The sequence below is a fragment of the Eumetopias jubatus genome, unplaced genomic scaffold (assembly GCF_037043125.1).
Source record: "Eumetopias jubatus isolate StellerSeaLion01/CBP00866 unplaced genomic scaffold, mEumJub1_p1.0 scaffold_1, whole genome shotgun sequence".
Taxonomy (NCBI): Eukaryota; Metazoa; Chordata; class Mammalia; order Carnivora; family Otariidae; genus Eumetopias; species Eumetopias jubatus.
Window position 1 is genome coordinate 119,839,866 of NW_028274807.1, and position 26,878 is coordinate 119,866,743.

A 26,878-nucleotide genomic window follows, 5' to 3' on the forward strand; every position below is an offset into this window, starting at 1 on the left:
AAATATAAGGGATGAAAATAAATATCACCTATAATTCCAAAATTCAGTTAATAATTAATTTCTTTCCAATTTTGGAACATACACAAACACAGAGATATATATAATTTGGGTTATATTGCTTTGATTCCTACTTTCTTTCACTTGTTATATTTTACATATTTCCCTATATTATGAAAAACTTAGTAAAGCACAATTTTAATAACTGCCCATAAGTGATTTAATCCTTCTATAGTTGAACGTTTAGGTTGTTTCTAATTTTACACTCTAATAAATAATGTTGCAATGAAGACTTTTGGGGCATGAATCTTCATCTGAATTTTTAATCATTTCTCTGGGAAAGATTTCTAGAAATAAAATTGAGTTTTTAGAAAAAACTCCTTAGGATTTTTCAGATACATACTGACAAGTTATAAGACTAACTCGGAGAATGTTTTTTATGCCGAAAGCCTAAAGAGGACTGTCAACCATCATTTGTGAGAGAAGTCAACACAGATTTCATCTTGGGCATTACTGAGCACTATATTTCCCATGTGAATTCCATTCCATGATCCTAATGGGGATCAATAATATCTTCACATCAAATACCATATTTGGCAGTAGGTTTAGGTGTCCCTTTCTTGACAGGCAATGTCTTAACTAGGTTTTCCTGTGTAGGCCCCTTTTTTGGGCTCATCCAGGGACCCCTAACTGGTGGTGTGGGGTGACTTTTCCAAGCCCAAGTATGGAAAAGATATCACTAGTCCTTCCCTTCCAGAGCAAGAAACTGCCAATCTCCTAAGCAGTCTAAGTTGCATGGAGAGACCTAAGGCCGTCACTGAGCTAATGTCACAAACACTGCAGGCTTTGCTGATCTAGGATCATTTGGAAATGAAGGTTCAGCTGTTTAGTTGTGGACATCTCTTCTGTGAAGGGCAGAGATACTTTTGCTGTGTCTGAGAGCCCATGGGAAGGTATATTCTACTTTGCAATGTAAGGTCATTCTTGCTGGCAATTATAGACTCTAAAACATAGATTATGATGTCTCAGGAGGACAGCAAAGTAAAGCTGGGTCAGAGTTTGGTTTTCATTTTCTTGTTTTTTAGACCCTTGATACAAAAGTGCATTTTAACAAGACTTCCAGGTGCACATTAATGTTTGAGAATCAGTGGTTTCAACTTCAAGGATGCTGAAAGTCTTTGGGAGTGTTGTCAGATTATGGGGGCAAAAGATGAGTTCTGCCACACGAAAGCAGGCCATGGGCTGGCCTGGGAGATGTCCCTGTAGGGAACCCTAAGAGAGGCAAGATTTGCTCTGATAGAGTATCTAATTGCAAGTTAATCTGTTTCTCTCCCTGAACCTTAATGACACATTCTATAAACAGTTCAATTTATGTTCAGCTGGATTTGAAAGGAATGTTGAGGGAAAGGTCATGTTAGGCCAAGAAGGTCAAGGAGGAGTCATGTGCCCTGAAGTCGGATGATAGCAGTGGTGGAGGTCTGTGAGAGATCCACAGCCCCAAAATTTGAATCTCAGGAGATAAGAATTGGGATTCCATTGGGGATTATCCTTCCATTCTTTCCAAATCATGGAGAGTATGGATACTTTCTTTAGAAAAGCTAGCAATTTAGAGGAAGCACAGCTGATAGATAATGGAGCCTGTATTTACAATTTGATTTTCTGTGTTCTCTCTATTATTACAGGCTTTCCCCTGGGAAATATTACACCCTCCAAGCAGTCTCTTCAAATTACTTTGGTTCCCAAATTTGGGTTGCCCTTGAAATGGGGTTGGGGCTTTCAGATGTATTTTTGACTATGAGTTAAATATGTTGTTTGGTTTAAGCCAATCTTAGGGTACTTAAGATTTTAGGAACTTATCCCTTTTGAATGGGCTGACCATGAAGAATCCAGAGGAACAGATTTGAGTGACTGGACCCTAGAGATCAAAGAGGTAAGTGCAACCATTCCTGACTACCCACCTCCATTCCGTACCTCACACCCCCTTGCCTTCCCCATGGGCCCAGAGCCTTTCTTACCTTGGCAGCTCTAGGATACACCAGAGTCTGGTAGATAACAATTGGGCCTGGGGTCTTCACAGTACCATCATTGAATGAGTACCAGTTGTGGAAGCTGCTGCTGTTCTGCAGAGACTGGTTGTCTGCCCCTGCACTCCAGTAAGTATAGAGGCCATCTGTGGGTTTGGCAGGTGTGGCGGACTGGGCTCGCCCATAGGCTTCCAGACCCATTTTGGCCTTCTCACCACTGGTGGCGTTGAAGGACAGTAAGGAGGAGCTTCGCTGGTATATCTGCTGGTTGCCGAAGCTGTGAGTGCTAAAAGTGACCTTCCTGGCAATCATCATTTCTGAGTGCATGGGATAGGGGGAGGGCAGGGAGTCCCCTGAGGAGCATACCTTCTTGGGTCCTGTGGGGAAGAGCTCGTGGATGGCACTGGAAAGCTCAGCAAAGTCCAAGGGCATGCAGTGCAAGGAGTGTAGCCGGAGCTGTGGGTCAGGCCTATAGGTGCTCTGGATGCCGTCTTCAATCTGGTCCACCAGAATCTTGGCGGACTGCAGAAATGCCACCTGGCCTGTCTCTTTCAGGGCTTCCTTGGAGTAGGCAATCAGACCATCCATTTCATTCACTTTCACGGTTGTGACATACACGTATTTTTCAATCTCCTTCTGCCTGGACACCTCCAGATTCTCTATTTGCTCCATGATGGACTTCTCCTTCTCCTGTAGAATGCTGCGCAGCTTGAGAAATCCATTTCGGATCTCTTTTCGCTTCACCTCCTTGTCAGCTTTAAAGCTGTTTTTTAAAATGCTGAACTCCATTAGGTCATTATCAATCTCATAGCGGACTGCAAAACAACCAGGTGAGTTACTTTGGTTAAAATTTTCATCTCCCCAGATGTCAAAGTCAGTAGAAAACTGGAGCAAATTCCTTTGGACCCCATGGAAGTGGGTGGAAAGGGAGGGAAGGCACTTGTAGTTGAACTGAAATAGGCTAGAACAGGTTTATGAGGTGCATCTGGCCTCCCTCAGGAATTCCCTCTCGGCCTCCTTGTCTAATACTTACCCCAGGAATAACAGCCTTTCTTTCCTGGCATAGTTATTTCTATAGTAGTCTCTGTGGCCCTGAGTTGGAATTTAAAGTTCAAGACCACCCTTGATATGAGTTTTTACCAGACTTCCCTTGTCAGCACGTTGGACTTAAGAAGAGGTGATGTCACAAAGTGACTGGTTTTCCCTGTGCGAAAGAACTAAATTTTCTAAGAACTAAATTTCTGATAACTTCTTTTAATGCTGCCTTGCCTAATTCACCCAAAACCTAGCCCTAGACAACAGTAGGAAGTCCGCTGGGCTCCCTCTCTTGCCTTTCCCCCATTTCCTTCCAAGAAAGAGTCTGCTGTTGCACTTCAAGGAGAACCCAATTTGTCCCGTATCCTCTTAAGTGGTTTTTGGATTATAAGTTCACTCAGTCATTCAACAAACATTTACTGAACACCTGTTACATGTCATATGCCTTCCAAGGTACTAGGGATACATATATGAATATGAAAGGGCACTGACAGTCAAGGCACTCATAAATCCAGTGATACTACAGTATAGAGAATACTATGAAAGAAAGTATGTGGCACATCTCTGTGAAATGAGCAGCTTTGTTGGCTTTACAGTGTTTTAGGCATCAGGCAGCGACAACTATGTGAAGACATGTCAACCTTCTGTGGCCTAGTCTAAAGATGAGATCCTCCCCTGAATGGTCAACTTTGCAGTGAATTGATGGGCTATAACTCTCACCAAATTTCACTCATGAGTAGCGGTGCCCCAGAATTTTTTGTACTTGGTTCTTAACATAGTCCTGAGTACACAGTAAGCTGGACCTTTGTGGGTGGTGGCCATTGTAACAATGATGTGCATTTGACTAAGGGAAACCCGAGAGTCCTGTTGGGCCACGAGAACAGGGACTGTGGCTGTCTTGGTTTTCACTATGACTAGGGTGTGTAGGAGGGCTTGAGAGGTATTTATTGAGTGAAAGCCAATCTGTTCTATTTTCTAACATCTTTGGGGTAAATGCCACTCTCTGGCCCTATTTTGTGAAGCCGCTGTTTCCTCTGCCCACCTCCTCCCTCATACTGGCACAGAAGCAATGCCGATGGGGGCTGAACAGGAAACAATCAGGGTGATTGCAGAGGTGCTGAGAAGTGCTCCCCACTCTCCCCTGACTCAAACCCCACTGTGGCCTATGGCAGTTGAAATTCCACTTTATTCATTAATTTCTTTGACTATTCAATAGTTACTCACTGATTGCCAAAGATACTTGCATAGGAAATTCCTTGCTTTATTAAGGATTACGTTTATGTAAAGTCCTGAGAGATAGGATAAAAATTCCTTAGATGAGAGGGAAAGAGGCAGCAGCAGGAGAAGAGAAAGAGGAAGCCAGAAGCATCCCTCCCCCTGTCTTATAAATATGGCAACTTTGCAAGAGCTAGTCTTAGAGCAAAGTTAAATCAACATCTTTTTCAGGCAGTACACTTAAAAGTAGCTATTGTTTATTAAACATTTATTATGGACCAGATCTAGATGATACACATATTATGGATCACATTTCTGTATTATCATCTATAACACTTATCTTCCTAGGAGGAAGATATTGTTGCCATTTATAGATGAGGAAACTAAGGCTCGGAGAGGTTAAGTTATTGTCTAATGACAGCAAGTAAATAGGAGAAACCAAGGCCTGTCTCTAATTCTATTTGTCTAACTCCAAAGCCTATGTTCTTAATTGCTCCAACTGTGGTTCTCAGCCCTCTGTGAGCATCAGAATTTTCTGGGTAACTTTAAAGAAAACTCCTCCCTTGGCCTCACTTGCTGAGACTCTGAATTGGCCTGAGTTAGGACTCAGTAATCCAGATGAGGCAGTTTGTAGCTGCGTTTAGAATCTAATCCAAGGGATCTTCTGAGGATCTTGTTAAAAATGCAGATTCCCATGAAATTGGTATGGCTAGGGCCTGATTCTGCATGCCTAACAGGCTCCTGGGTGGTGCCATTGTCGCTGGTCCTAGTTAGCAAAGCTCCACAGGTGGTTCCAATATGTAGCTGGAATCAACACCACAGATTCAATCAATTGACCTAAACTTGATCTTCCCTCCAGGGCCCAGAGTTTCTCAGTGTATTGTCAGACCATCTGCTTTTGAATTACCTGAAGATCTGTTTAAAATGTAGATTTATGGCACCTTCCTCAAAAGTGAATTGAATCCTTAAGAGCAAGTTTGAAACCTGGTTAAAAAAATTTGGGGGGGGGGTGGTTCCCTTAGCAAGGATGGACAGGGCTAAATTCTTTACCTACGTATAAATGGATATGCTGTGAAGGTGACCCCTGTCCCTTCCAATTGCTGGGCTGTCTGGAACTTGTACTAGTGTCCCCTTACATTGAATTGAATTTCATTGTCTGACTTATAGGTGCCCTGGACTCTGAGAAAACTATCTTAGATTTCCCCTCTGTTAAAAAACCCAAGCTTCCTGTGGTTACCTGGGGGCCACAGCAGACTGTAGGCAGCAGCCCCTTCCCTATGCTGAGGCCCCAGAGAATCCAGCTGAGCCCAGGCAGCGAGTCTACCTTAAGAAAACCCTCTAGAACCAAAGGGGCCACCCATTTCTTTGGCAATATGGCTCCTATAGAGTTTCTTTAATATAGAGATTTCCTTGGCGGTAGTTCTAAAACTGAATAAATATCAATTGATAAACAATGTTTCCTAATAGAAACAATTGGGAAGTGAAGGTATTTCTGAAATATGCATGCTAGTGAGAGGTCCTAGGTGACAGAGTTAGCAAAGCCCATCTCTGACCCATGTCTATGTCCAACAGGACCTTTGTGTGCAGCTCAGAGAAAAACTGCCTCCCACTCATATGTTTAGGCATGTTTACACAGGGGCACTGAAATATCCGACAAAGGGAAAGGGCTGGGGTGATCTGGTGCACTTTGGTCACTTGACTGTCATCCAGTCCTTAAGGGAATAGACCACAGGTGGTGGTGGTGGTGGTTTCTGTTGCTTTTCAATCTTTCAATCTTTAGATTCTGGTCACTGTTTAGCATAGAGTAGGTTGTCAAATGAATGTTATGGATTTAATGTGGGTGTTGGAGTCAGATAGTCCAGAACTGCCCATTTACTAGCTGCCTTGTGCCAATGACTTCTTAGAATCTCTGTTGTCTTATTCATGGAAGGAATTTTAATGCCTGTATGGTAGGATGATTGAGAAAATTAGGCCTGGGCATAGTACGCTTCTATTCAAGGAAGCTATTCCCAGGGGCAAAGAGCCGTAAAAGGATGCCTGAGATCCTCATGTCTAATCAGGTAGATCCACACCCAGAAATTACGGGTATCTTTGCTGAGCTCTCCAAAATATTGTTGTACCACATTCCAGCATGGAAACTAGGGTCAGTTACCCTTACACAAACTACCAATTTTATAGGTAAGCCAATATAAATAACCCTGAGCAGGCATGCAGAAGGAAAACCAGCTGTTGACCAGAATGTTATTGCTATTTCTGAGTATTTCTGTTTTTATGTGTTTGCTACCAGTTCATTTACTTTGCTATTTACAAGTTTGGGGAAAACACTGTTGAGGAAAATTTAAAATAGAAATGATTTCAACATTGACTTAATTCTTTCCTTCTGCAAATTGGGAAAATACCAAAGACATCCAACTTTAGTGACAACTTTAGAAAGGCTCACAGATACTAGAAGATCAAATTTATCACTTTTCAAAGGAGGAAACAAGGTCCAAGGTCATGACGATTGTAACCAAGATTATAGAATCTTCCTGTGCTGATTACGTGCCAGATATTTTTTTTGCATGCTACACATAGGGTAACCCATTTAGTCCTCACAAAGGAGTTACTATTACTATGCCCATTTTACAGATGAAAAAACCAAGGCGCAGGGAGGTTAAGAGGCTGGTGGTTGCCAGGCGTGCACACCAGGCCAATGCCTTGCAGCCTAGCAAAGTGTTTCTCAGTGCTTGGATTGCCCCACCAGGTGGGGGAGGCTCTCACCAAACAGGCTGCCCAGAGCCGTTTTGCCCAACAGTTCCTGAACTAGAAATTACTGTGCAGGAGAAGGAAGGGGACCAGCACCTGCTTTGAACTTGGCGATGGCACTGAAGAGTGCAGCGGCCCTTTCGGAGCAGGCGTCGATGAGGCTGATGGTGTCGTGGCCGCTGTGGAAAGCCGTCTTGCAGAAGGTGCAGAGCAGCTGGTTGTCGTGGCGGCAGTACTCAATGATGCGGCTGGACGGGTGGTGGATGCAGATCTTCTCATCCTGGTCCTCGGTGCTGGTGTCCACGAAGACGTGGTCCTGCATGGCCACGTCCGAGTGGAAGGTCTTGAGGCAGTCGTTACACAGGTTGAGACGGCAGGTGATGCAGCGCTTGTAGGCGATGCGCCGGTTGCGGCAGACCTGGCAGACGATGGGCCCGGAGGAGCGGTCGAAGCGCCACTTGAGGTAGCCGTGCTGCTGCATGTAGCGCTTGGTGAGGCGCCCGCGCAGGTAATTCTCGGGCAGCTGCATCTTGTGGCTGTAGGGCATGCAGTGCGAGCGGTTGCACACGGGGCAGATGAGGATGAAGAAGTTCTCGGTGACCTCGGCGTGCTTTTGCAGCTGTCGCAGGCACTTCTCGCACAGGCTGTGGTTGCAGGGCAGCATGAAGGAGTGCAGGCGCAGCCGGCTGCACATGGGGCACGAGAGATGGTCCACCAGGTTGCTGTTCGCGGGCGTCGCCTTCACCTCATCCACCTGGGTGTCGCTGCTCCCGATGCGCAGCGCGGTCTTCGAGCTGGAAGGAGAAGCAGACATGGGGAGGGCTTCAGGAGGCAGGCTCCTGAGCTCACCCCGTTTCCGGCCTCTGAAAGAACTGGGGGTTCACTGCCAGGCAGGCCAGTGTGATGGTGGGGAGCATGGGCTCTGTGGCGGGGCACCCGGGTTCTAAACCTGCCTCCGCTATTCTTTTAGCTGGGCGACCTCAAGTCAGTTAATTAACCTCTCTCTGCCTTTTTCCTCGCTATAAAATTAGTAGTCATATTATATAGAGTTTCTTGAGGGGATTAAAATTACATTTCATACCTACAAAGCTTGAAAGCAGCCCCTGGAACACAGTGAGCAGTGGACACTGCATGTTGTGATTTTTGAGCAAGAGAAAGCAGAAGAGACTGGCCTGGCACCATCAGCTAAGCCTTGGTGTTGGGGTGATGTTGGCTGGGTGATGTTGCCCATCAATAATGTCACAGAATACCAACACCCCACAAAGCCCTTCTGAGACTGTGATGGAGCAAAGCAGAAATAAGACCACTTCATCCTGTTTGAATGCAGGCAAAACAAGAATATTGTCCAGACCACAAAAATGACCAAACCTGGCCTATTCTGTTTAGTGGGAGCGTACTGCTTTTTCACCAGTTGCACCGTTAGGCACCCAGTGTGCTTCCCATCTTGTAGACAAGATTTTTATCTGGTTATCCACTAGGAGATCTACCCCTACTTCCTCACCTAAAATGAGGTTAAATCCCATAATAACTTGCGGAGGCCTTCTTACCAAGACACAACACTCTTAACCATGGCGTATGTTCTCTCTTGTCGCAATGACTCGGTAAATCCAATCTTGTCCACCTACAGGTGTGTTCTTGGTGAGTTTTGCTTGGCAGGCATTGACATCATCATTATTTTTGTATGTAAAATGGATGGGTAAAGTGTCCTTCCGAGGACAGTAGGAGTTCAGTCCTGAGCCAAGTCTAGAACCCGAGTGCTCCAACCAGCAGACTGATAGGTAAAAGTTAAGGGTCTAGGCTCTAGGGGCAGATTGCTCATGGTGGAGTACACCCTTCAGAGCTGCACCTTCAAAATGAGTTTCTTAACCTCTCCCATTCTGTTTCCTCATCTGTAATCCAAAGCTCAAAGCTCACAATCCTATGTCCTTCGTGAGAATTTTACAAAGTCTACATGAGGTAATCCATGATAAAGTGCTTAACTGCTGGCACATAGTAAGGACTCAGTAAATGTGGCCACTGCAGTTACTCCCCTCTGGTACTAGCCAGCTAATGTCCACAGTAGAGGACAACAATGGTCAAGTCCAGGAGAAGTGCGTGCTTCTACTCTTGTGTGTGTGTGTGTGTGTGCGCCTCTGTCTGTGTTGATTCTTTGTCTAATTGCTGAGGCTGATTTCATATATTTAATTCTAAGAACCATGGATGAAATAAAAGCATACTTATAAAATTCAAGTGCATGTTCTAAGAGGCTATAATCAGGGCTAAAGCAGTTTCTGAAAATAAATAAGTTAGCTGTGGGGATAGAAATGGAAGCAGATACACAATTTGTGACTATTCCTGTCTCTTCTCTTCTGTTTACATTAGTGATATTTGGGTGTTGATCTTGGCAGTGTGGATGTATTCTTTTCTGCTTCTGGCTTCTTGTAGTCCCTATATGCCCCCATCTACTTCCCCATCTCTTAGCCAGGGACCTATATCTTAGAGCCCAGGTAGTCAAAGGTGCTGCCCAAGCATACTGGAAGTATGAAGGGAGTGGCCCTGTGGTGACAGAGAGTCCCCTTTTGTGGGGACTCAGGCTCCTGGGAAGCTCATCCCTTAGGGATTTGGAAGCTGGGTCCTAGGCCTGCTGGCCACAATGTTCTTGGCTCCATTCCCTCTCTGCTTTCTCAGTCTTGTGCCTGGGCCCTGCAAGGAATCACTGGAGGTACAGTCAGTTGTACACGTGGTAGCTGGATGAACCTCTCTAGTTCAAGAAGGTGGGATTCTGAGGATCAAGGTGTAATATAAAGGGAGACAGCATGAGAAATCAAGAAGAAGGAGGGAGGGAGGGTGATGCTGGGGGAAGAGAGAGAGAGCAGGGAGGCAGTGATTCAGAAACCAGGAGAGAGGCCAGCTGGAAGATAAACCTCAGTGTACCCACAGCCCACCTCCTGACACTTGCAGTAGCATCTCTGACCATCCTCGGAAAGCCTCAGGCTTGGAGCTGGGCATTCAGTGGCCATGGTTCCATGCCCAAATAGCCACCAAACCCAGCAGCCTTGCCTTCTTGCTAAGATATCGGGCCTCTCCTATTCTGCACAGCCCCCTCCTTCCAATTTAGGACTATTCTCCCAGTACCTGAGTTCTCACTGTGTCACATGGCAGGTCTCCCAGCTTCCCTTCGGTTCCCTCCAGGCCATCTGTACTTTAGAATCACCTGGGGTGGGGAAGGCCTCCGCAAGTTATTATGGGATTTAACCTCATTTTAGGTGAGGAAGTGGGGGTAGATCTCCTAGTGGATAACCAGATAAAAATCTTGTCTACAAGATGGGAAGCACACTGGGTGCCTAACGGTGCAACTGGTGAAAAATCAGAATTTTACAATTCTGATGCCCAGGTGATACCCCACACCAGTGAAATCAGAATGTCTGGGGATGAGGACCTTTGTAAAGATCCCCAGGTGATTCTAATGTAAAGCAAAGTTTGGGAGCTACTGACCTAAGGCATCTTCCCAAAGCACCAAAGTCATCCCTCCTCTGTTGAAATATGGTCAGTGACTCTCCATTGCCGATATGCAGAAAATGGGGCAGTTGAGTCAGGAGAGAAGAATGTCGATGTTACTTTCTGCACCCGAGAACTTTTGGGCTTTTATCCAAGACCCCTGGGTTCTCTATTCATGCAAACACCGTGAGAGGTCCATGAATGGAGAGTACAGTTTATTAAGCACCTACTAAGTGCTGAACTGCAAAGTGGATCCTATTCTTCTCCCAAATTCACTGAATCTTTGCTCACGGAATTGTTTTTCCAGCCTTGAAAAGCTTTAAACCTGCCTCTCATTTTCTGCCTCTCCAATGCTGCCATCTTGTAGTTCTGGTCTTTGATCTTTTCTCATCTAAGAAGTCTGCCTTTGCTGCTTGAGATACCCCTCAAATGTGACATAAAAGGACTGTCTCCCTCAGAACAGGAAGAGAACATGCAGTACTCGACACAGAAGGTTAATGCCCCATGCAAGTAACTGAGACCCTAAGCTGCATGACTTCCAGATAGAAAGAGAAGGCTGCAGGAGTTGATGGCCCTCTGGGGTACTTATATAGGACACAGGGGTCAAAAATGGCCTGTGGAAGTTGTTAACTTTTCCAATACATGTTAAGGTATCAAAAGTTCAGAGGAGGAAGAAAAAGGGCAATTTATATTTTTATATCACATAACAGATTACAAAGTACATACATTAATCCCCATACCCGCTGAATCATGGCAGACGTTATACTCTCCATTTTGCAGTACAGCATTTTTAAGTTAAGATACAGTCTGGGTTCAAAGTCTGGCTGCATCTTATTACCTAGGTGATCCTGGGCCACTGGACCTTGCAAAGGCTCAGTTTCCTCACCGGCGTGGTGGGCATGGCGTGAAGGTTGCCTGGGGTCACACATGCAGTGCCTGGCAGGTGGCTGACGCGCTAAGTATTAGCGCCCCCTACTGGGTGCAAGTGAGAGAGCGCCGTGCTCATTCACAGGGCTGGCGGGGAGTGGATTTCGAACTCATGGCTAGCCGCGGTTACTGGCTGTGTGGGACACGCTTAATTGCTACAGAATCTTTGGCCTCCTCTTCTCAGGGTAGAGAAATGGCCTCGGGGTGGGGGCAGCGGGCACTTACGAGATGCGGATGCTCCTGAGGCGGCCCTTGTGGAACGTGATGGAGGCATTGCGGCAACAGCGGCTCTCGTAGTAGTAACACTGGAGGTTGCTGCTGGTCGTACAACAGCACTTGCAGTTGGGGTCATTGGCCCAGGAGCAGCAGCACCAGTGGCAGTTAGGGTTCTCGGAGCAGGTGCAGTGGCAGCACTGGCAGTTGCGCTCGTCCTTGTAAGGGCAGGGGAAGCAGGTGCAGTTCCGCTCGGAGGTGAAGAGGAACTTGCAGCACAGACAGGAGCATAACCGAGGACAACATCTCTGCCATGTGCAACATGGAGAGCAAACACACATAGCAGTTTCCATGGTGCCTACATGATTGCCACCGGCCGTCCGGAGCTCTGGATCCCTTCTCTGTAAGAATCTTGTGGTCTCCTAGGGAGGGGGTCCCTCCTCCCCGCAGCGGACGAGGCCCTCAGCTTGGCGGTTGCAAGAGGTTGGCTGTTATGAGGGCTTCACAGGTGGTGTCCCTACTAGGAAGATCCTGGGCTGGCATTTACATATATCAGCCTGAGGCCATTTGTTTATGTCACAATCCCTGTCTCCCCGCCATGTCTCACCATGCTGGGTGGGTGAGATATGGGGAGTAGTGGCAAGCAGTGGGGGGCTGATGGACACTCCATGCTTCCATAGGATCAGCTCCAGAGGGGGGTTAATGCAAAGAGCATCCTGGAGGTGTAGCTGTCACTTGTCACCTTCTGGGTTATGGGGCAGATTCCAGAAGCTATTTCTCTTTGATGATGTTTTCCCTGCAACTGGAGCTAGTTGACTTCAGGGTATGTTTTCATGGGCTGAAGGGACTGGGATGATTAATTGGAAGTGGACTGACATGATGTCCTCTCCTTGGGCCTTTTCTGCATTGATTGAACTCTTTGTGTGATGAACAAAGCACAAAGTGTTTACAAATCATGGCAATGCTACATTTAAGGGGAATCGCCATTTGGAGAAAGAATTAAAGGGAAAAAAGGTAGGAGTTCACTAAGGCACATCTTTCAGTAGTCACTGAGTTTGTCCATTGCTGCATAGCCACCGCTGATTATCATGAGGCTTCATGCATATGTCACTCTGAATATGTCTTGGCTTTTTTGTAGCTTCATGAGCTTTGGCTGAGGCTCAAGCTCGGTTTTCCTACTCCCTCCCCACTCCATGCACCCCATGATCTCTTCTCAAGAGGCTGGAACTCTACCTGAAAATCTTTAACTCTTCTTTTAAGTATATACGCGGTATTTCTAGAAATGACCTTATATTTTAGGGCAGAATTTTGCTTTCCACTTTATGCAGCTTGCAAAGATTAAAAGAGCAGAAATTTCATGGTCATACTACCCTATGGTATAAACACTGTCTTATTATTTTTCCAAAAAGAAGCAAAAGTGAGAGCTGAATTTGGCTGTAGAGTTTATTGCATAATTTATTATCTCTCCCTGTGATTATCACCTTTATATTAGGAAAGAACATTCACTGGGTGCTAACTGTGCCAGCCACACATTGATTTTAGATTCCTACAAATGAAAATTCTGGATCATAGGGTATGTGTTTTATTATTATTTTTTTGATAGACTACTACTAAATTGCTTACCTAAATGAATATGCCAGGTTATACTGACACCAACAATGTATGGGAGACGCTTTTCCCCCACATTTTCCCAAACTCAATTTTATCAATATTTCTCTCTATCCTCCAGGCACAGGGTTCTGAGTTTCACTCCTGGATTGATAGTACATTTTCATCATTGGTCAAGGATCCTTCTTCTTTTAGTTTTTTTTTTTTTGAAAGATTTTATTCATTTATTTGCCAGAGAGAGAGAGAGAGAGAGAGAGAGAGAGAGAAGCAGTCTCCCTGCTGAGCAGGGAGCCCGATGTGGGGCTCTATCCCAGGACCCGGGATCATGACCTGAGCCGAAGGCAGATGCTTAACCATCTGAGCCACCCAGGTGCCCTTAGATTTTTATTTTTTAATTTTAAAATTTTTATTGAGATATAATTTACTTACCATTAAAATCACCATTTTAAAGTGAACAACTCAATGGTTTTTAGTATATTCAGAAGACTGTGCAACTATCACCACTGTCTAATTCCAGAACATTTTCATCACCCCAAAAAGACACCCGGTACCCATACCCATCACTCTCTATGCCCCTTCCCACAGCCCCTGGCAATCATCAGAGACAGATACTTTGCGTATCAATGGATTTGTCCATTCTGGATATTCCATATAAATGGAATCATATAATATAGCTATCTGGCTTCTTAGCATAATGTTTTTCAAGGGGCATCCATGGTTTTTTTTTTTTCAAATTTTAGACATGTTTAAATTTATTTTTTATTTTTTTATTATTATCAGTTAGAAGGAGCATCCATGTTTTAGCATGTATCAATATTTCATTTTTGTGGCTGAATATTATATGTATATACCACATTTTGTTTAATCCATTGATGGACATTTGTTTTTTTGACTTTTTGGTTATTATGAATAATATTGCCGTGAACATTTGTGTGCAAGTTTTTGTATGAGCATATGTTTTCAGTTCTCTTGAGTATATACCTAGAAGTGGAACGGCTGGGTCATATGGTAACTCTGTGTTTAACTTTTTGAGGAACTGACAAACTGCTTCCAAAACAGATGCACCATTTTACATTTTTCCATTCCCATTAGCAACATATGAGAGTTAACAATTTATCTACATCCTCACCAAAACTTGTTATTGTTCTTTTACAATTATTATTATTATAGCCATCATAGTGGGTATGAAATGGGATCTCAAAATTATATCTGCTTACTCAACAATTCCAATTATAAGACTCTCTTCCAAAGATACACTGGCAAAAAAAAAAAAAGAAGAAGAAGAGTTTCATTCATGGTGTAATTTATTTATTACAGCACTATTTTGATGGCACAAAACTAGAAACAATCCAAATTCCCATCAAGAGGGAACTGATCGGATAAACTGAAGCACATCCACCAGGTGCATCCACTTTCTAACACAGTTATATAAAAGAATGAAAAAGACCTTTGTTTACTGTTTCAAAATTATTTCCAAAATATATTATTGAGTACAAAAAGCCAGGTGTAGAAATGTGCATGTAATACGCTGCTATTCATTTCAGGAAAGGTCTTAAGTCATTGGTTTATCTTTTCTTATGATATGGAAAAATAAACCATAAGCTTAGATTTATGAGGGAGTGTAGAAACAGGGTTGAGGGGCCTATATATCCTAATTTATAGAACTGACTTAGAAACTACTTAAATATTTTATGGGGTATCTGGGTGGCTCAGTCGGTTAGCCATCCAACTCAATCTCGGCTCACTTCTTGATCTCAGGGTCGTGAGTTCAAACCCTGCACTGGGCTCCATGCTGGGTGTGAAACCTACTTAAAAAATAAAAAAGAAACTACTTAAATATTTTACATAATTATAAAACAAAATTAAATTAAAAAGGGCAGTCCTAAAAATTAAAGCAAAATGAAGAAGTGAATTAAGTTGGTGGCACATAGGAAGAGAAATTATTTTAAGTTAGTTTAAAGCACAATAATTTGATGATACATCCTGGCGGTGGGGGTGTTAATTTCTAAGGAGAAACAAAACAAAACAAAGCAAAGAGAAATCTTAAACTCTTTCAGTAATCATATTATTAATGGTAGTGTTGGCATTATTATTCTGGAAGGCTTAGGCATGTAAGACTTATTTGTACAGTAAAGTAAATGAAGAATTATGTTGATGTCAGTGAGAATCACAGTTTTGGGCAAGGGGGAAGGGGCATGCAGATGGACAACTGCTGGAGTCAAGAAAGTTTTGTAGTCCTGAATATGAAACTCATGATGTATTTTATCTGAGAGGAAAAAAAAAAGTATTTCTTAACTCCAGTCACTGAAAAGTCCCAGAAACCATGAGTTAACCAGTAGTAATAAGTCCCTTTGTCTCCCAGATTGTGGTCCTGAATATCACTAAAAGGAACCAAGGCTCTTTGGAGAAATGGATGATTCCCGGTCTGGGGCAGGACATGTACAAGACAAATGTGGGTTTAGAGCTACATTTCACAAAATGTAGACACCAGTTTATTTAGCTTTGCTAGGGGACATAGGACAGGAAGGACAGCATGGCAGTGGGACAGAGTCGGGTGTGACGGCTTAGGTGTGAAGAAATGAGACCAAATGAGTGGGCGTAGTGATGCTGTGGTGCACAGCCTGGGGATCCTTGTTAAGACCAAAATAATGTATGAGTGCTGACTGCTCACAGTTCATACCTGAATCTTTCTCTGGGGATTGCTTTCAGTGGAGAGAAGCTGTCTGGTCCAAGATTATGCCGCTATTCAGGGAGAAGCCCTGCCTAAATTGGGACTTTAAAGGGCCATCCCAGCTACTGAGGAAATCTGATTGGATTGGCCGAGATTTACAGTTGCAACTATACTATAGGTTAGCTTTTTCCTCTGCACAGTCCTATCTCCCTCAACCCGCAAGAGCCCTCTCCATAAACCTCCTGTGCATAAATCTCCATTTCATAGTCTGTTTCTCAGGGAATCTGGCCCAAATGAATGAGTATAGGAGCTATTCTGGTTTATAAGCTCCATTCCCCATATAAGCCAATATGTTTTATTTCCTCCCATGGGAATAGCTTCCAGGAGTCCTTGGGACATGCCCAGTTACAAGAATGCACTGCATTCAGAGGAGCTCAAACTATGGATTCTCACTGGGTATTTATAGTTAATTCACAGTCCTCCCAGGCCAGGTGTAGTTTACTAATTAGAGGTCATTTCTACCATAAGCAATGTTGCCTGGTAACATAGATGGCATTCCACCTTTATTAGGTTTCCAGGGGAACAGAGCTAGAAAGTTCACTCAAGGTCATTTTTTTCCATAGAGAAAGAGAATGAGTTTGTTAACCCTTTATTCAACCCCTTGAAAACCTACAAGTTTATAAAGATAATTGAAACAAAACAAAAATCCCAACAACCTTCACTGAGATGATACTAGGAAACTATTATTTTGAAACCTGGCAAGTAAAGGGAAAGAATAATTTATCCAGACTTTGTTATATGGATTGTGCCTTAGGATAATGAATTGATAAAGGGAATTTTCTCTTTATAGAAGTATCCCAGCTAAGAAGTGAAGAATGATGAAATTAAGATATCATCCATTTACATTCATCTCTGACAGAAAAGACGAATCTAGGCAATATCATTAGTGGTTGCTAACAGCATAGAAGAGGGACGATCAGACATGGTGTGCTCCTCATGGAAGTACACAGCACTGCCAATGAAGTATTCTTGCAAAGAATTCCGACCTGATTCTGATCATGCTTCTAGATCTAAATACCTATTGTTGGGGACAGATGATATTGGGGCGAGGCAATTTGCAAAATGCAGATTGTGGAAAACTGTACAGGACAGATGACCTTCTTTTTTTTTTAACAAAGATATTGCAAGGGACACACACATGTATATGCATGCACACACAGGGATATGAAGGGGAACATTTATACACTAAAGGGACCTAAGAGACAAGAAACATTATTAGCCAATGGTAATTCTTGAAACTTATTAAGATTCTGATTTGAGCAAACTGTAAAAATATTTATTATTTATGATTCGGTTGATGGAATTTGAACACTGCCTAAAGATTGGATGATAGGAAGAAATAATCATTATTTTTTTTAGGTTTGGTAATGGTATTGTTATGTTACTTAGGAGTCCTCAACTTTCAGAGATACAGGCAGAAATATTTACAGATTATTTGATAAAATATCAATTTTTCCTCCCAAACAATCTAGACTATGAATAATGCATTCAATGAAACCAGATGGGCCATGAGTTCATAACCGCTGAAGCTGAGCATTAGGTTTAGGGGGGCTCATTATACTGTTTCCTTTACTTTTATATGTTTGAGAATTCCATTATAACAAAGAGAAACATACATACATTTACATTTTAATATAATAATCTCGCTCCTGGGAATCTATCCATAGATGTTATCCACATATGGATGTTTAATGTAGCAAAACTAACAAAAAGAAAAAAGATTCTAGAAATAAATTGAATACCCAAAGTGACATATGGTTGAATAAATTGTGATACCATGTAGTCATTAAAAGGAATAATTTAGAGGCAAACCAATTCACCTTGGATGAGTTTTCAGGAATGTTGCTGAATGAGAAAAGCAAGATGCACACATGAATGTATGAGACCCCGTTTTTAAAAAAATAAAGGCAAAAACTATACAGGCACATTTGTATATGTGTATATGGGAGGGTGTCCAGCAGGGTGTTAACATCGTTACTTGGGGTTGGGGGAGTGGGAAGGTGCTTTGGGTGGATGGTGGGGAGATGAGGCTGCTGAAAAGCTCTGGAAGAACAGAAGGCAGCTGTGATGTGGCCCATGTTCTGCTGGCAGGGTGGGCTATATGGCAGGAGCACAGGCCATGGGGCCAGGCTGCAATGCAGTCCAGCTTTGCCACTTGCCAGGGGTGTTGCAGTATTCGTGGAGCACCTGCTGTGTGCCCGGCCTGGCCTGCACACTTGTGACACAGGGCTGCTGCTGCTGCTCCTGCCCCTCGGAGGGTGCCATGCTAAAGAAGGAAGGGGAAAGGTCAACATGTTGTAGGTATTTTCCACACAGGACATTATGGCTGTATTACTTAACTTCTATGAACCTCAGTTTCCTTATCCATAAAATGGGATTACAATGTCTGATCACAGGGCTACTATGAGGATTAAATATGGGCAACATGAATGTAAGTGCACCCTCTTGGGCCACGTTCATCTCAACATGCTGTGGTTATTCCTACAAGTGGGAAGATGGGCAGTGAGAGTGGGTAAGGTGGGGGAGGGCTGTCAGGGAAGGTAAGTCTGAGAGGTAAGGCACATAAGAGTAAGGTCGAATTTTATGATGGTTTCTGGAGCACAGAAGAAAGGAGGTAAATGTTTTGAAAGCATTCACTTAATTCACTTATGTTAGACATCAGTGAACAAAATAGACCAAGATCTGTGTCCCTTAGAGGTTATAATCCAGGAGGAGGAGATGGACAACAGACATTAAAAGGAAGAAATGATATTGTGTGATACATTAGAAAGTCCTGTGGGGAAAAAGAAAAGCAGAGCAGAGGGAGAGTATTAGTTTCTAGGGCTGCTGTAACAAAGTATCACAGACTGGGTGGCCTAAGCAACAGAAATTTATTGGCTCACAGTTCTGGAGGCCAGAAGTCCAAGATCAAGGTGTTGGCAAAGCCATGTTCCCTCTGAAGGTTCTGGGAAGGATGTGTCCCAGATGTCTGTCCTTGGCTGGTGGCAGCACACCTTTCGTCCTCACATGGCATTCTCCCTGAGGGCATGTCTGTCCCTGTGTCCAAATTTCCGTTTGTTATAAGGACACCAGTTTTGTTGGATTAGAAGCCCACCCTACTCTAGTAGGACCTCATCTTAACTAATTATGTTGACAGTGACCCTATTTCCAAATAAGGTCACATTCAGACCCAGTGGGGGTTAGGACTTCTGTGTATGAATTTACATAACAGGAAGGGAGGTTGAAGTGCCCAAGAGGGTGGTTAGATAGCTGTAGTGTTAGATAGAGAAACTTGTTGAGAAAGGGACATTGGAAAGAAGGCTTGAAGGAGGTAGAGAGGGGGCCATGTGGATATCTGTTGAAGGGTGCCCCGGGTAGAGGGGATAGCCAGTGCAAAGGTACCATGGCAGGAGCATGCCTGGGATTTTCCTGGAACTGCAGGAAGCCAGTGTGGTTGCAGCAGAGTGTGAAGGGGTGAACCAGGAGATGAGGCCAGATAGCATCAGGCCCAGATCACATGGCCCTTGAAGGCTGGTGAAGCAACTTTGGCTTTTACTCTGAGCATAACGATTGCAGGTTCTGGTCAGAGTGCCACGCTGACAGCACACTGTGGATGGGTGGGAGGCAAGAAGTCAGAGCTGTGATTCGGGTGGGAGATACTGAGATAGGAGAGAGCCATGTCCTGAGTAGAGGAGTGGAAATGGGATCTGGGGCACAAGAAAAGGAATTGGCATGGTTACCAGGCCTCAGTAAATATGTGAAATTTAAATGCTTTTCCCTTACTGCATATTTAAAGGATCTAGCAAAATAACACAATGGACAGAAGACTCTCAATAAAGGTGAGCTCCTTTCCTTTCCCTTCCATCCTAGAGTCTAACCTCTACTGCACTTCTCCCACCATCCTCCATTTTCAATCACTCATCTTAATCTCCATTGGCTCCTTAATCTGAAAAGAGGGCAAATGGTATTGGCTTCAAGAGATGAATTGTAAATGGTCTTCTGAGGAATCATAGTTGTTTGAGGCAGTGCCTTTGTGTTTGTGAGGGTGAAAGAAATGATATACCAGGTATCCCTGCTCCATTCCCCACTTCACCAAGAAGAACTCATTATCTATGGTTTGTATACAGGGAGGGGCTCATGAAAGAGTTTTGCTTTAAAAAAAAAAAAGATTTCTGCTTCTTAAAGACAATCCATTTCTTAGAGCATTTTTTTCTGTCTGAGATATTTTAAAACCCTCTAGAAAACAAAACAAAACAAAAATATGAGTCTCTAATGGTAGAATTTTAGATCCTTGTTCTGTTTCTTTTGCTATAGATAGACTTTCTGACTTCATCAAATAATAATATGACAATGATAACTAATATTTTTGAGGGCTAAACTTGCCCTTGTGTAGGAAGCTGTCTAGGAAATTGTAAAGAATGATGCTATGGAATAGTCAAAGTCATAGGTTCATGAAGCCATAGACTGTGGGAGCTTGGAGAGCTCTTCATAATATTCTTGTTGCAATCCTCTCATTTTATGAACAAATAACTCAGAGAAGTGTTGACTTGGTCAAGGTCATCCAAGCACAGCTGGGTATAGAGTCCAAGTGACCTATGTCCCAAGTCTTCAATTTTCTCATTACATCCTGCTGGAGGGCAGATGTGTTCAGACTAGGATAAGGAGTGCCATATTACAGCTGTTGAAACAAAGGGTAGATGAGAAATGTGTACTGAAGCCATTTGATGTGACATTTACTGTCCCTGAGAGTTCAGGTTTATAAGCTCCACCACATTTAAGAGCCTTTTAAAGTCTCTAATTGCTCATTTATCTGATGTTACAAAAACAGTCTCCACAGATACAGACTGACAGGTAAATAGCTTGTTGATAATTTATTTAAAACGATAAACTAACATAATGCATCTTCTCTTGAGAGAACTGTCAAAACCCCACAGTTTGTGACAATATTTCTTTTGTAGTTATTATTGGCTGTGCCCTCCTAATTTTCTTGGGAAGTATTTCATTCTTGATGCATGAACTACCACACTGTAAATAAACCCGGCAGTTCGCATGGGGACAAGTAGGGTCAGAGCACCTGGTGAAGCGTAAAGAACACAGTTCAGGGGTTTCCCAGATCTGGATCTGAATCCAGCCTCGGTCTCTTAGATTTGTCTTACTTTGGGTAAGCACTTTAGCTCTCCATTCCTCAATTTCCCCTTCTGTAAAATGGGAATTATAGTAATACCCACGAGTATTAGGATGGTTGTGGGAATAAAGTGAGTACAATCTGTAGAGCATTCTGTGTCATGTCTGTCTTGTGGCAGGTTCCAGAGAGCGGACACTCTGTTAGGAGGCAGGATAAAGCCGTGCATTGTACTCCCAAGTGTGGTTCCCAGACCAGCAGCACTGGCACATCCAGCTGGGGGCACACTGGGGTGGCTTTTGGCTGGTTGGGGTCAAGTTTCAGTACAGTCCCTAACTAGCTATGTAGTTTTGGATGCACTACTTAATTTCTCAAAGTTACTGTTTGTTCGTCTGTGAAATCAGAAAGATAATGATAGGAGTACCTACTTTATGGGCCATTTTACATATCAGTGAGATGCTTCAGAATCTCCCACAATGTCTGGTGTGTGAGGAGTCACCATTATGATTTTCCAGAGACTGTCATCCAGAAGCAGCAAGCCTGTGGTAAAGAAAACTAATATGACATTTTGGGATAAGGAAAGATACATTCCATTCATATTTTCAGTTACTAACACAGTGTTGGGCAAAATGCTCTCCCATGTGTCTTTGAATTTTTCTCTGCATTTGTGTTTTCTCCTTTATTGATTCTTAGTGTTATAATTTTGTACTTTCTCTCTTTCATTCCTAATTAGGCTGCCCAATGATGTATTAGTTGTATTGATTTTTTCCCCCAAAGAACCTGCTCTTAATTTAATTCTACTATTTTTTGATCACAAATTCATTGTTTTTTGAGTTTACATTTTTCTTGGTCTTTTAAATTTTTATGTTTAATGCTTTTTTAATTTATTTTTATTCTTGTTTGTTTAGTAATATAAGTGTTTAAGGTTGTGAATTTCCCTGTGGGTACAATTTTGAATGTATCCCAATTCTAATTGGTAATGTTATTTTATTTTTTAGAGATTTGACAATTATAATTTATCTGTTACCTTTGACCTAATAGTGAATTAGGAGAGATGTTTCCCTAGGAGAGTAATTTCCAAGTGTTTGGCTTTTCTATGTTTCTATGTTTGCTACTTATTTACTGTTTTATTGTATTGCAATCTTAGAATGTAGTTCTCTGCATTATAACAGCTTCTTGGAATTTATGTCTGAAAGATAATATTTGTAAATGCAACATAGCAACCTAGAAAGACATAATTTTAATTATATTGTTCACATATTTTATATCCTTACTTATTTTTATATACTTGATCTGTCAGGGATCTAAAGAGGTGTCTTAAATACTTTTATTACTTGGGGCGCCTGGGTGGCTCAGTTGTTAAGCGTCTGCCTTTGGCTCAGGTCATGATCTCAGGGTCCTGGGATGGAGCCCCGCATCGAGCCCCGCATCGAGCCCCGCATCGAGCCCCGCATCGAGCCCCGCATCGCGGGAAGCCTGCTTCTCCCTCTCCCACTCCCCCTGCTTGTGTTCCCTCTCTCACTGTCTCTCTCTCTGTCAAATAAATAAATAAAGTCTTTAAAAAATTTTTAAAAAATACTTTTATTACTTTTTTTGTCAATTTCTCTTTGTATTTCCTATGGTTTTACTTTACTGATACTGATGCTTTGTTATTTGATTCTTAATGGTTCATGACAGTATTATCTCCATTGTGGATTGCGTGCTTCATCATTGTGAAGTGACTGCTTCTAACCCCACACAGTGCTTTTGACCTTGAATTCAGCTTTGTCTAATAATAGTGGTCACAATTCCTGTCTTGTTTCCATTCAGTCTTCTGTTCCAGGTTAAGAAGCTGGTTTGGGGAAAGGAGAAGTGCTCTATGGCTGCCCATCCTTCTCTCAGCTCTGCCTACTTGTTTTTCCATGTGGTAGAGGAACAGCCTCCCACAGGAGGCCCTACTTCTCCCCTGGCTTACCTAAGCCCGGTGTCTCCATCTCTTCTTGCATTGACAAGGCACCTACACATCCCAAGAAGATCCTTCTTGCTGATGTTTTCAAATTTCCTAAGCACTGGGGAATAAGAGACAGATTCTGGGTCTCAAAGCCCTCTCACTGTAGTGGAGACAGTCAAAGGGAGAAGTCACAGTGCAGAATAGCAAGAGTTACAACCAATACTGCCTCTGTTCTATGTAAGTGGATGCTTGTAGTCCAGGCTTCCTGAGGAGGTGACATGGATCACATATAGTCTGAATAGGAATTAGCAGGCAAATGGCAAGGAATATGTGGGCATTTGAGACAGAGAGGATACAATGATCAAAGGCATGGAGATGGTATTTATATATCTATTTTACAAAGAAGGTAGTAGAATTTCAAAGAAGTGAAATAATTAGCCCAAGGTAAAAGTTAGTAGGTAACAGAATCAAGACTTGAATCCAGGTCTTTCTGACTCCAAAGTCTGTGCTCTGCGCACCCGTGTACCACATGCCCAAATACCATTTCCCGTCATTCGTGTCCCATTTCCTTGTCTTCCTCATGTATTTATGTTCCTAGTTATCACACTTTCTTCTTTAATAACAAAGTTGTCACACAGAGGAGTAAAAGACAACAGTTTAATGTCTGAGCCACTTTCTCTCCAAAGACATCTTTATCTTAATGAGATTAAAATTAAAAGCTAAAGGAATACAACTCCAGCAGTGGAATTCCATTCTTTGTGTAGAGAAGGAAGTTTGGGGATGTGTAGGTGCCTTGTCAATGCCTGAGAAGTTTCACCACTTGAGCAGAACCAAAGACTGGCTATACCCTCTGCATCCCCCTTTTCTTTTTTTCTTTCTCTCTCTCTTTCTTTTCTTTCTTTTCTTCTTTCTTTTTCTCTTTCTTCTCTTTCTTTCTCTTTTTTCTTTCCTTCCTTCCTTCCTTCCTTCTTTCTTTCTTTCTTTCTTTTTCTCTCTCTCTCTCTTTCTATCCCTTGCTCACACTAGTTTTCAACTCTTTGTATAAAGGAGTATCTGACTCATCTCTTAAGTGACTGAAGCCACAAAGTTGCCGTGGACCTCTGGGAGGGAGGTGCAGATAGGGGACATGGGCTTCAGTGGTGAGAAAAAATCTTTGCTCAGTTTACGGTTTTCTAAGTCCATTCCTGCTCATGTCTAGGTTCTTCCTTAAATTCTAGTTCTTGTGAGGACTCCTCTTTCTGGAGTCCTGTGCCCTCCCTGTCTGAAAAGAGTTTTGAGTTTCTGAGAATGCTTAACTTGCCCATGTCAGGAGGAAGCCAGCTTCTTCCTGCCATGGACCTCAGGCTCTGTATGAGTTTCTTCCATAAATTCATGCTGCCCATTTCTGCCCTCACTCTCACATCCCTTTAATGTGGAAGGCACTCTGAGGCCCTGAATCTGTTCACTACTCCAGGGGTGCATCTGCAATGTATAGGTGGGGATGGGAGGGGGCCTTCCCTGTTATGGGAGACAGATGGCCTTGCCCAGAGATGGTCAGTGAGAGCCTTCTTGCTCACAGGCATTTTATTCTATGGTTCAGTCTTTAGTGAGTTCTGCTCATTCAGCATTGATAGGCAGTAGCATATTTACCCTAGAGCTTCCAAATTCCAGTGATTGTTGCTTTGAAACTCAGGGGTTCCCTAACACTTGACATGAATTATTCCTGACAGAATTATTCTTTCTGTGTCCACTCATTCAATCAGTTACACACACACACACACACACACCCCATTTTGGAAAGGTAAGTGTGGCCAGGTTGTGCTAGCTGCTTTAGGAAATATAGAAATGCAGGCTTTTTATCCCATCACTCAGTTTATACTTTTACCTATGCTGAAAGTATTTCTCAAACCCAAAAGCAGAGTATATGGTGGGGCACTCAGGGTTGTTTTTTTTTTAAGATTATTTATGAGAGAGAGAAAGAGAGTGCACAAGAATAGGGAGGGGTAGAGAGAGAGAGGGAGAGAGAGAATCCCAAGCAGACTCTGTGCTGAGCAGGACCCTGAGATCATGACCTGGGCTGAAATTAAAAGTCAGATGCTCAACCAACTGAGCCACCCAGATGCCCTTGGTTTGGTTTTGAAGTAAAAGAAGGTTGTATCAAAACTTGCTTAAGCAGGGGAAAAAAAAAAGAATTTTTGTCTCATTTAACAGAACCATCCAGTTATAGTTTCAGACACAGCTGAATTTAAGGACTCAAACAGTTTCTTTCCACACCTCAGCTCTGCCTCTTTCTGTCTTGACTGTAGTCTCAGGTTTCATGTGGTAACACGATGGTGGCAACAAATCTCAAACTCTTCCTTCTTACAGTTAAATGCAGAAATGAAAATACCTGTCTCTTTCCCAGAAGCACTGGCGGTGGCTTACGGCATTTTTATTGGCTCTGGTTGGGTCATGTGACCATTCTTAAGCCAATTGCCATGGCCATGGAAGTGCAGTCTGGTGATTGGCTTAGACTCAAATTATGAGTTCAGCCCTGGAGCTGGGCGTGGGCTGAACCCACTCAGAGGACTTTGTGTCGGTGTGGGAGGGGATAGTTCTCCAGAGGGAGGCAGGGGTCAAGCGCAGAATGGCAAGTGGATGGTGGGAGGCAAAAACTGTAGATATTCACCGCACCTGATCTGACAAACATTTTTGAACTTCTAGACCTAAAACCAGATTGAGAGAAGTAATAATGATGCCAGTGTATTGTCATTTCTAGAACATATTTTTTGTGCAATGACAAGCCTGTCACGGAATATCAGTGATTTATAGTCACTGAACTGCTACCTCAATCCCTATGGTCTTTATAATTATTTGGTAATATCACCCATGGGAAACCAGCAGAGAAAAAAACAGTATCTCACCCAGTCTATATACTGTTGGCAATTTTAAAAGGGATTGTTTTGAAAGCTTATTTATTATATGTACTGAGAACTTATAAATTGCTTTCAACACTTTCCAGGGAAGTGTGAAGTGCTCTGAAGGCTGCCAACAAAATGCCAAGTCGGCCCATTGATAGAAAAAGGAGGAGAAACCTTTGGAAAAGACATTATTGTTTCCCATTAGCTTACTTTCCATCTGAATCTGAGCAGCTGACCTGAGGAAGGTGGTAGGAGAGGGTAAAGGCATGAAATGCTGAGAAAGCCCTTTACTAATGTTTCAGTGGGAGAGATGCCACCTTCATCATTGTAATTCTAAGGGAAACACCCATTGCTTCAAAGATGTTGGAATGCCTCTTCTTGCAGAGCAAAACTTTACAGTGTGAGAAAGAGACTTCAGCATAAATTTCTGTGGGCATCTTTTATTAACAGACTCAGGCTAACCAAATGATTCCCCCAAAGCTTATCAAATTTCCAAGAAGGCAAGCAAACTTATTAATCATGAAATATTAGTTATTATTGTTGCACATATTTTAGAGTGAACATAGAACAGCTAATCTGTTCCAGGACAGTGATCTGATAGTGTTGGGGAGAGAAAGCCATGCTGCATAGACCAGAAAGCAGGGCAATGGAGGAAAGGATACAGGTAAGTAGAAGCCATTCAATCCATGAACTCCCATGAAAAACTTCTATTCCAGTAGATGCAGGGTCTCACTGCCAGCTATCACAAACAACATAGTGATAAACATTCTTGAATGTTTCTCCTTGTCCTTGGACTTGTGTAAGAGTTTCTTCCAGGTGGGTACTAAGATATGGGACTGCTTCTTGTCAATCATATCTGCTATGTGCCCCTTCAACACAGCAACACCTGTTATTCTTCTCTTAGCCAGCTAGTAGATAGTAATTATTTAATTTTTGTCAATAACTGGGTGTTTTATCATGATATCAAATCTTGTGTCCCTGAAAGGGAAGTAACCA

At 42.8% G+C, this 26,878-nt stretch overlaps 1 protein-coding gene across 1 annotated transcript in view; it reads right to left on the bottom strand.

Annotated features, from left to right (window-relative positions):
- Positions 1-11,986, bottom strand: part of TRIM42 (tripartite motif containing 42) — a 31,361-nt gene extending 19,375 nt beyond the window's left edge. Inside the window, exons 1-3 of the mRNA XM_028099029.1 lie at positions 11,646-11,986; positions 7,113-7,810; positions 2,013-2,836 (exon numbers count right to left, since the gene is read on the bottom strand). Coding sequence (XP_027954830.1) covers positions 2,013-2,836; positions 7,113-7,810; positions 11,646-11,986 — 1,863 coding nt within the window. The remainder of the gene's footprint in view (positions 1-2,012; positions 2,837-7,112; positions 7,811-11,645) is intronic.
- Positions 11,987-26,878: the final 14,892 nt, after the last annotated feature.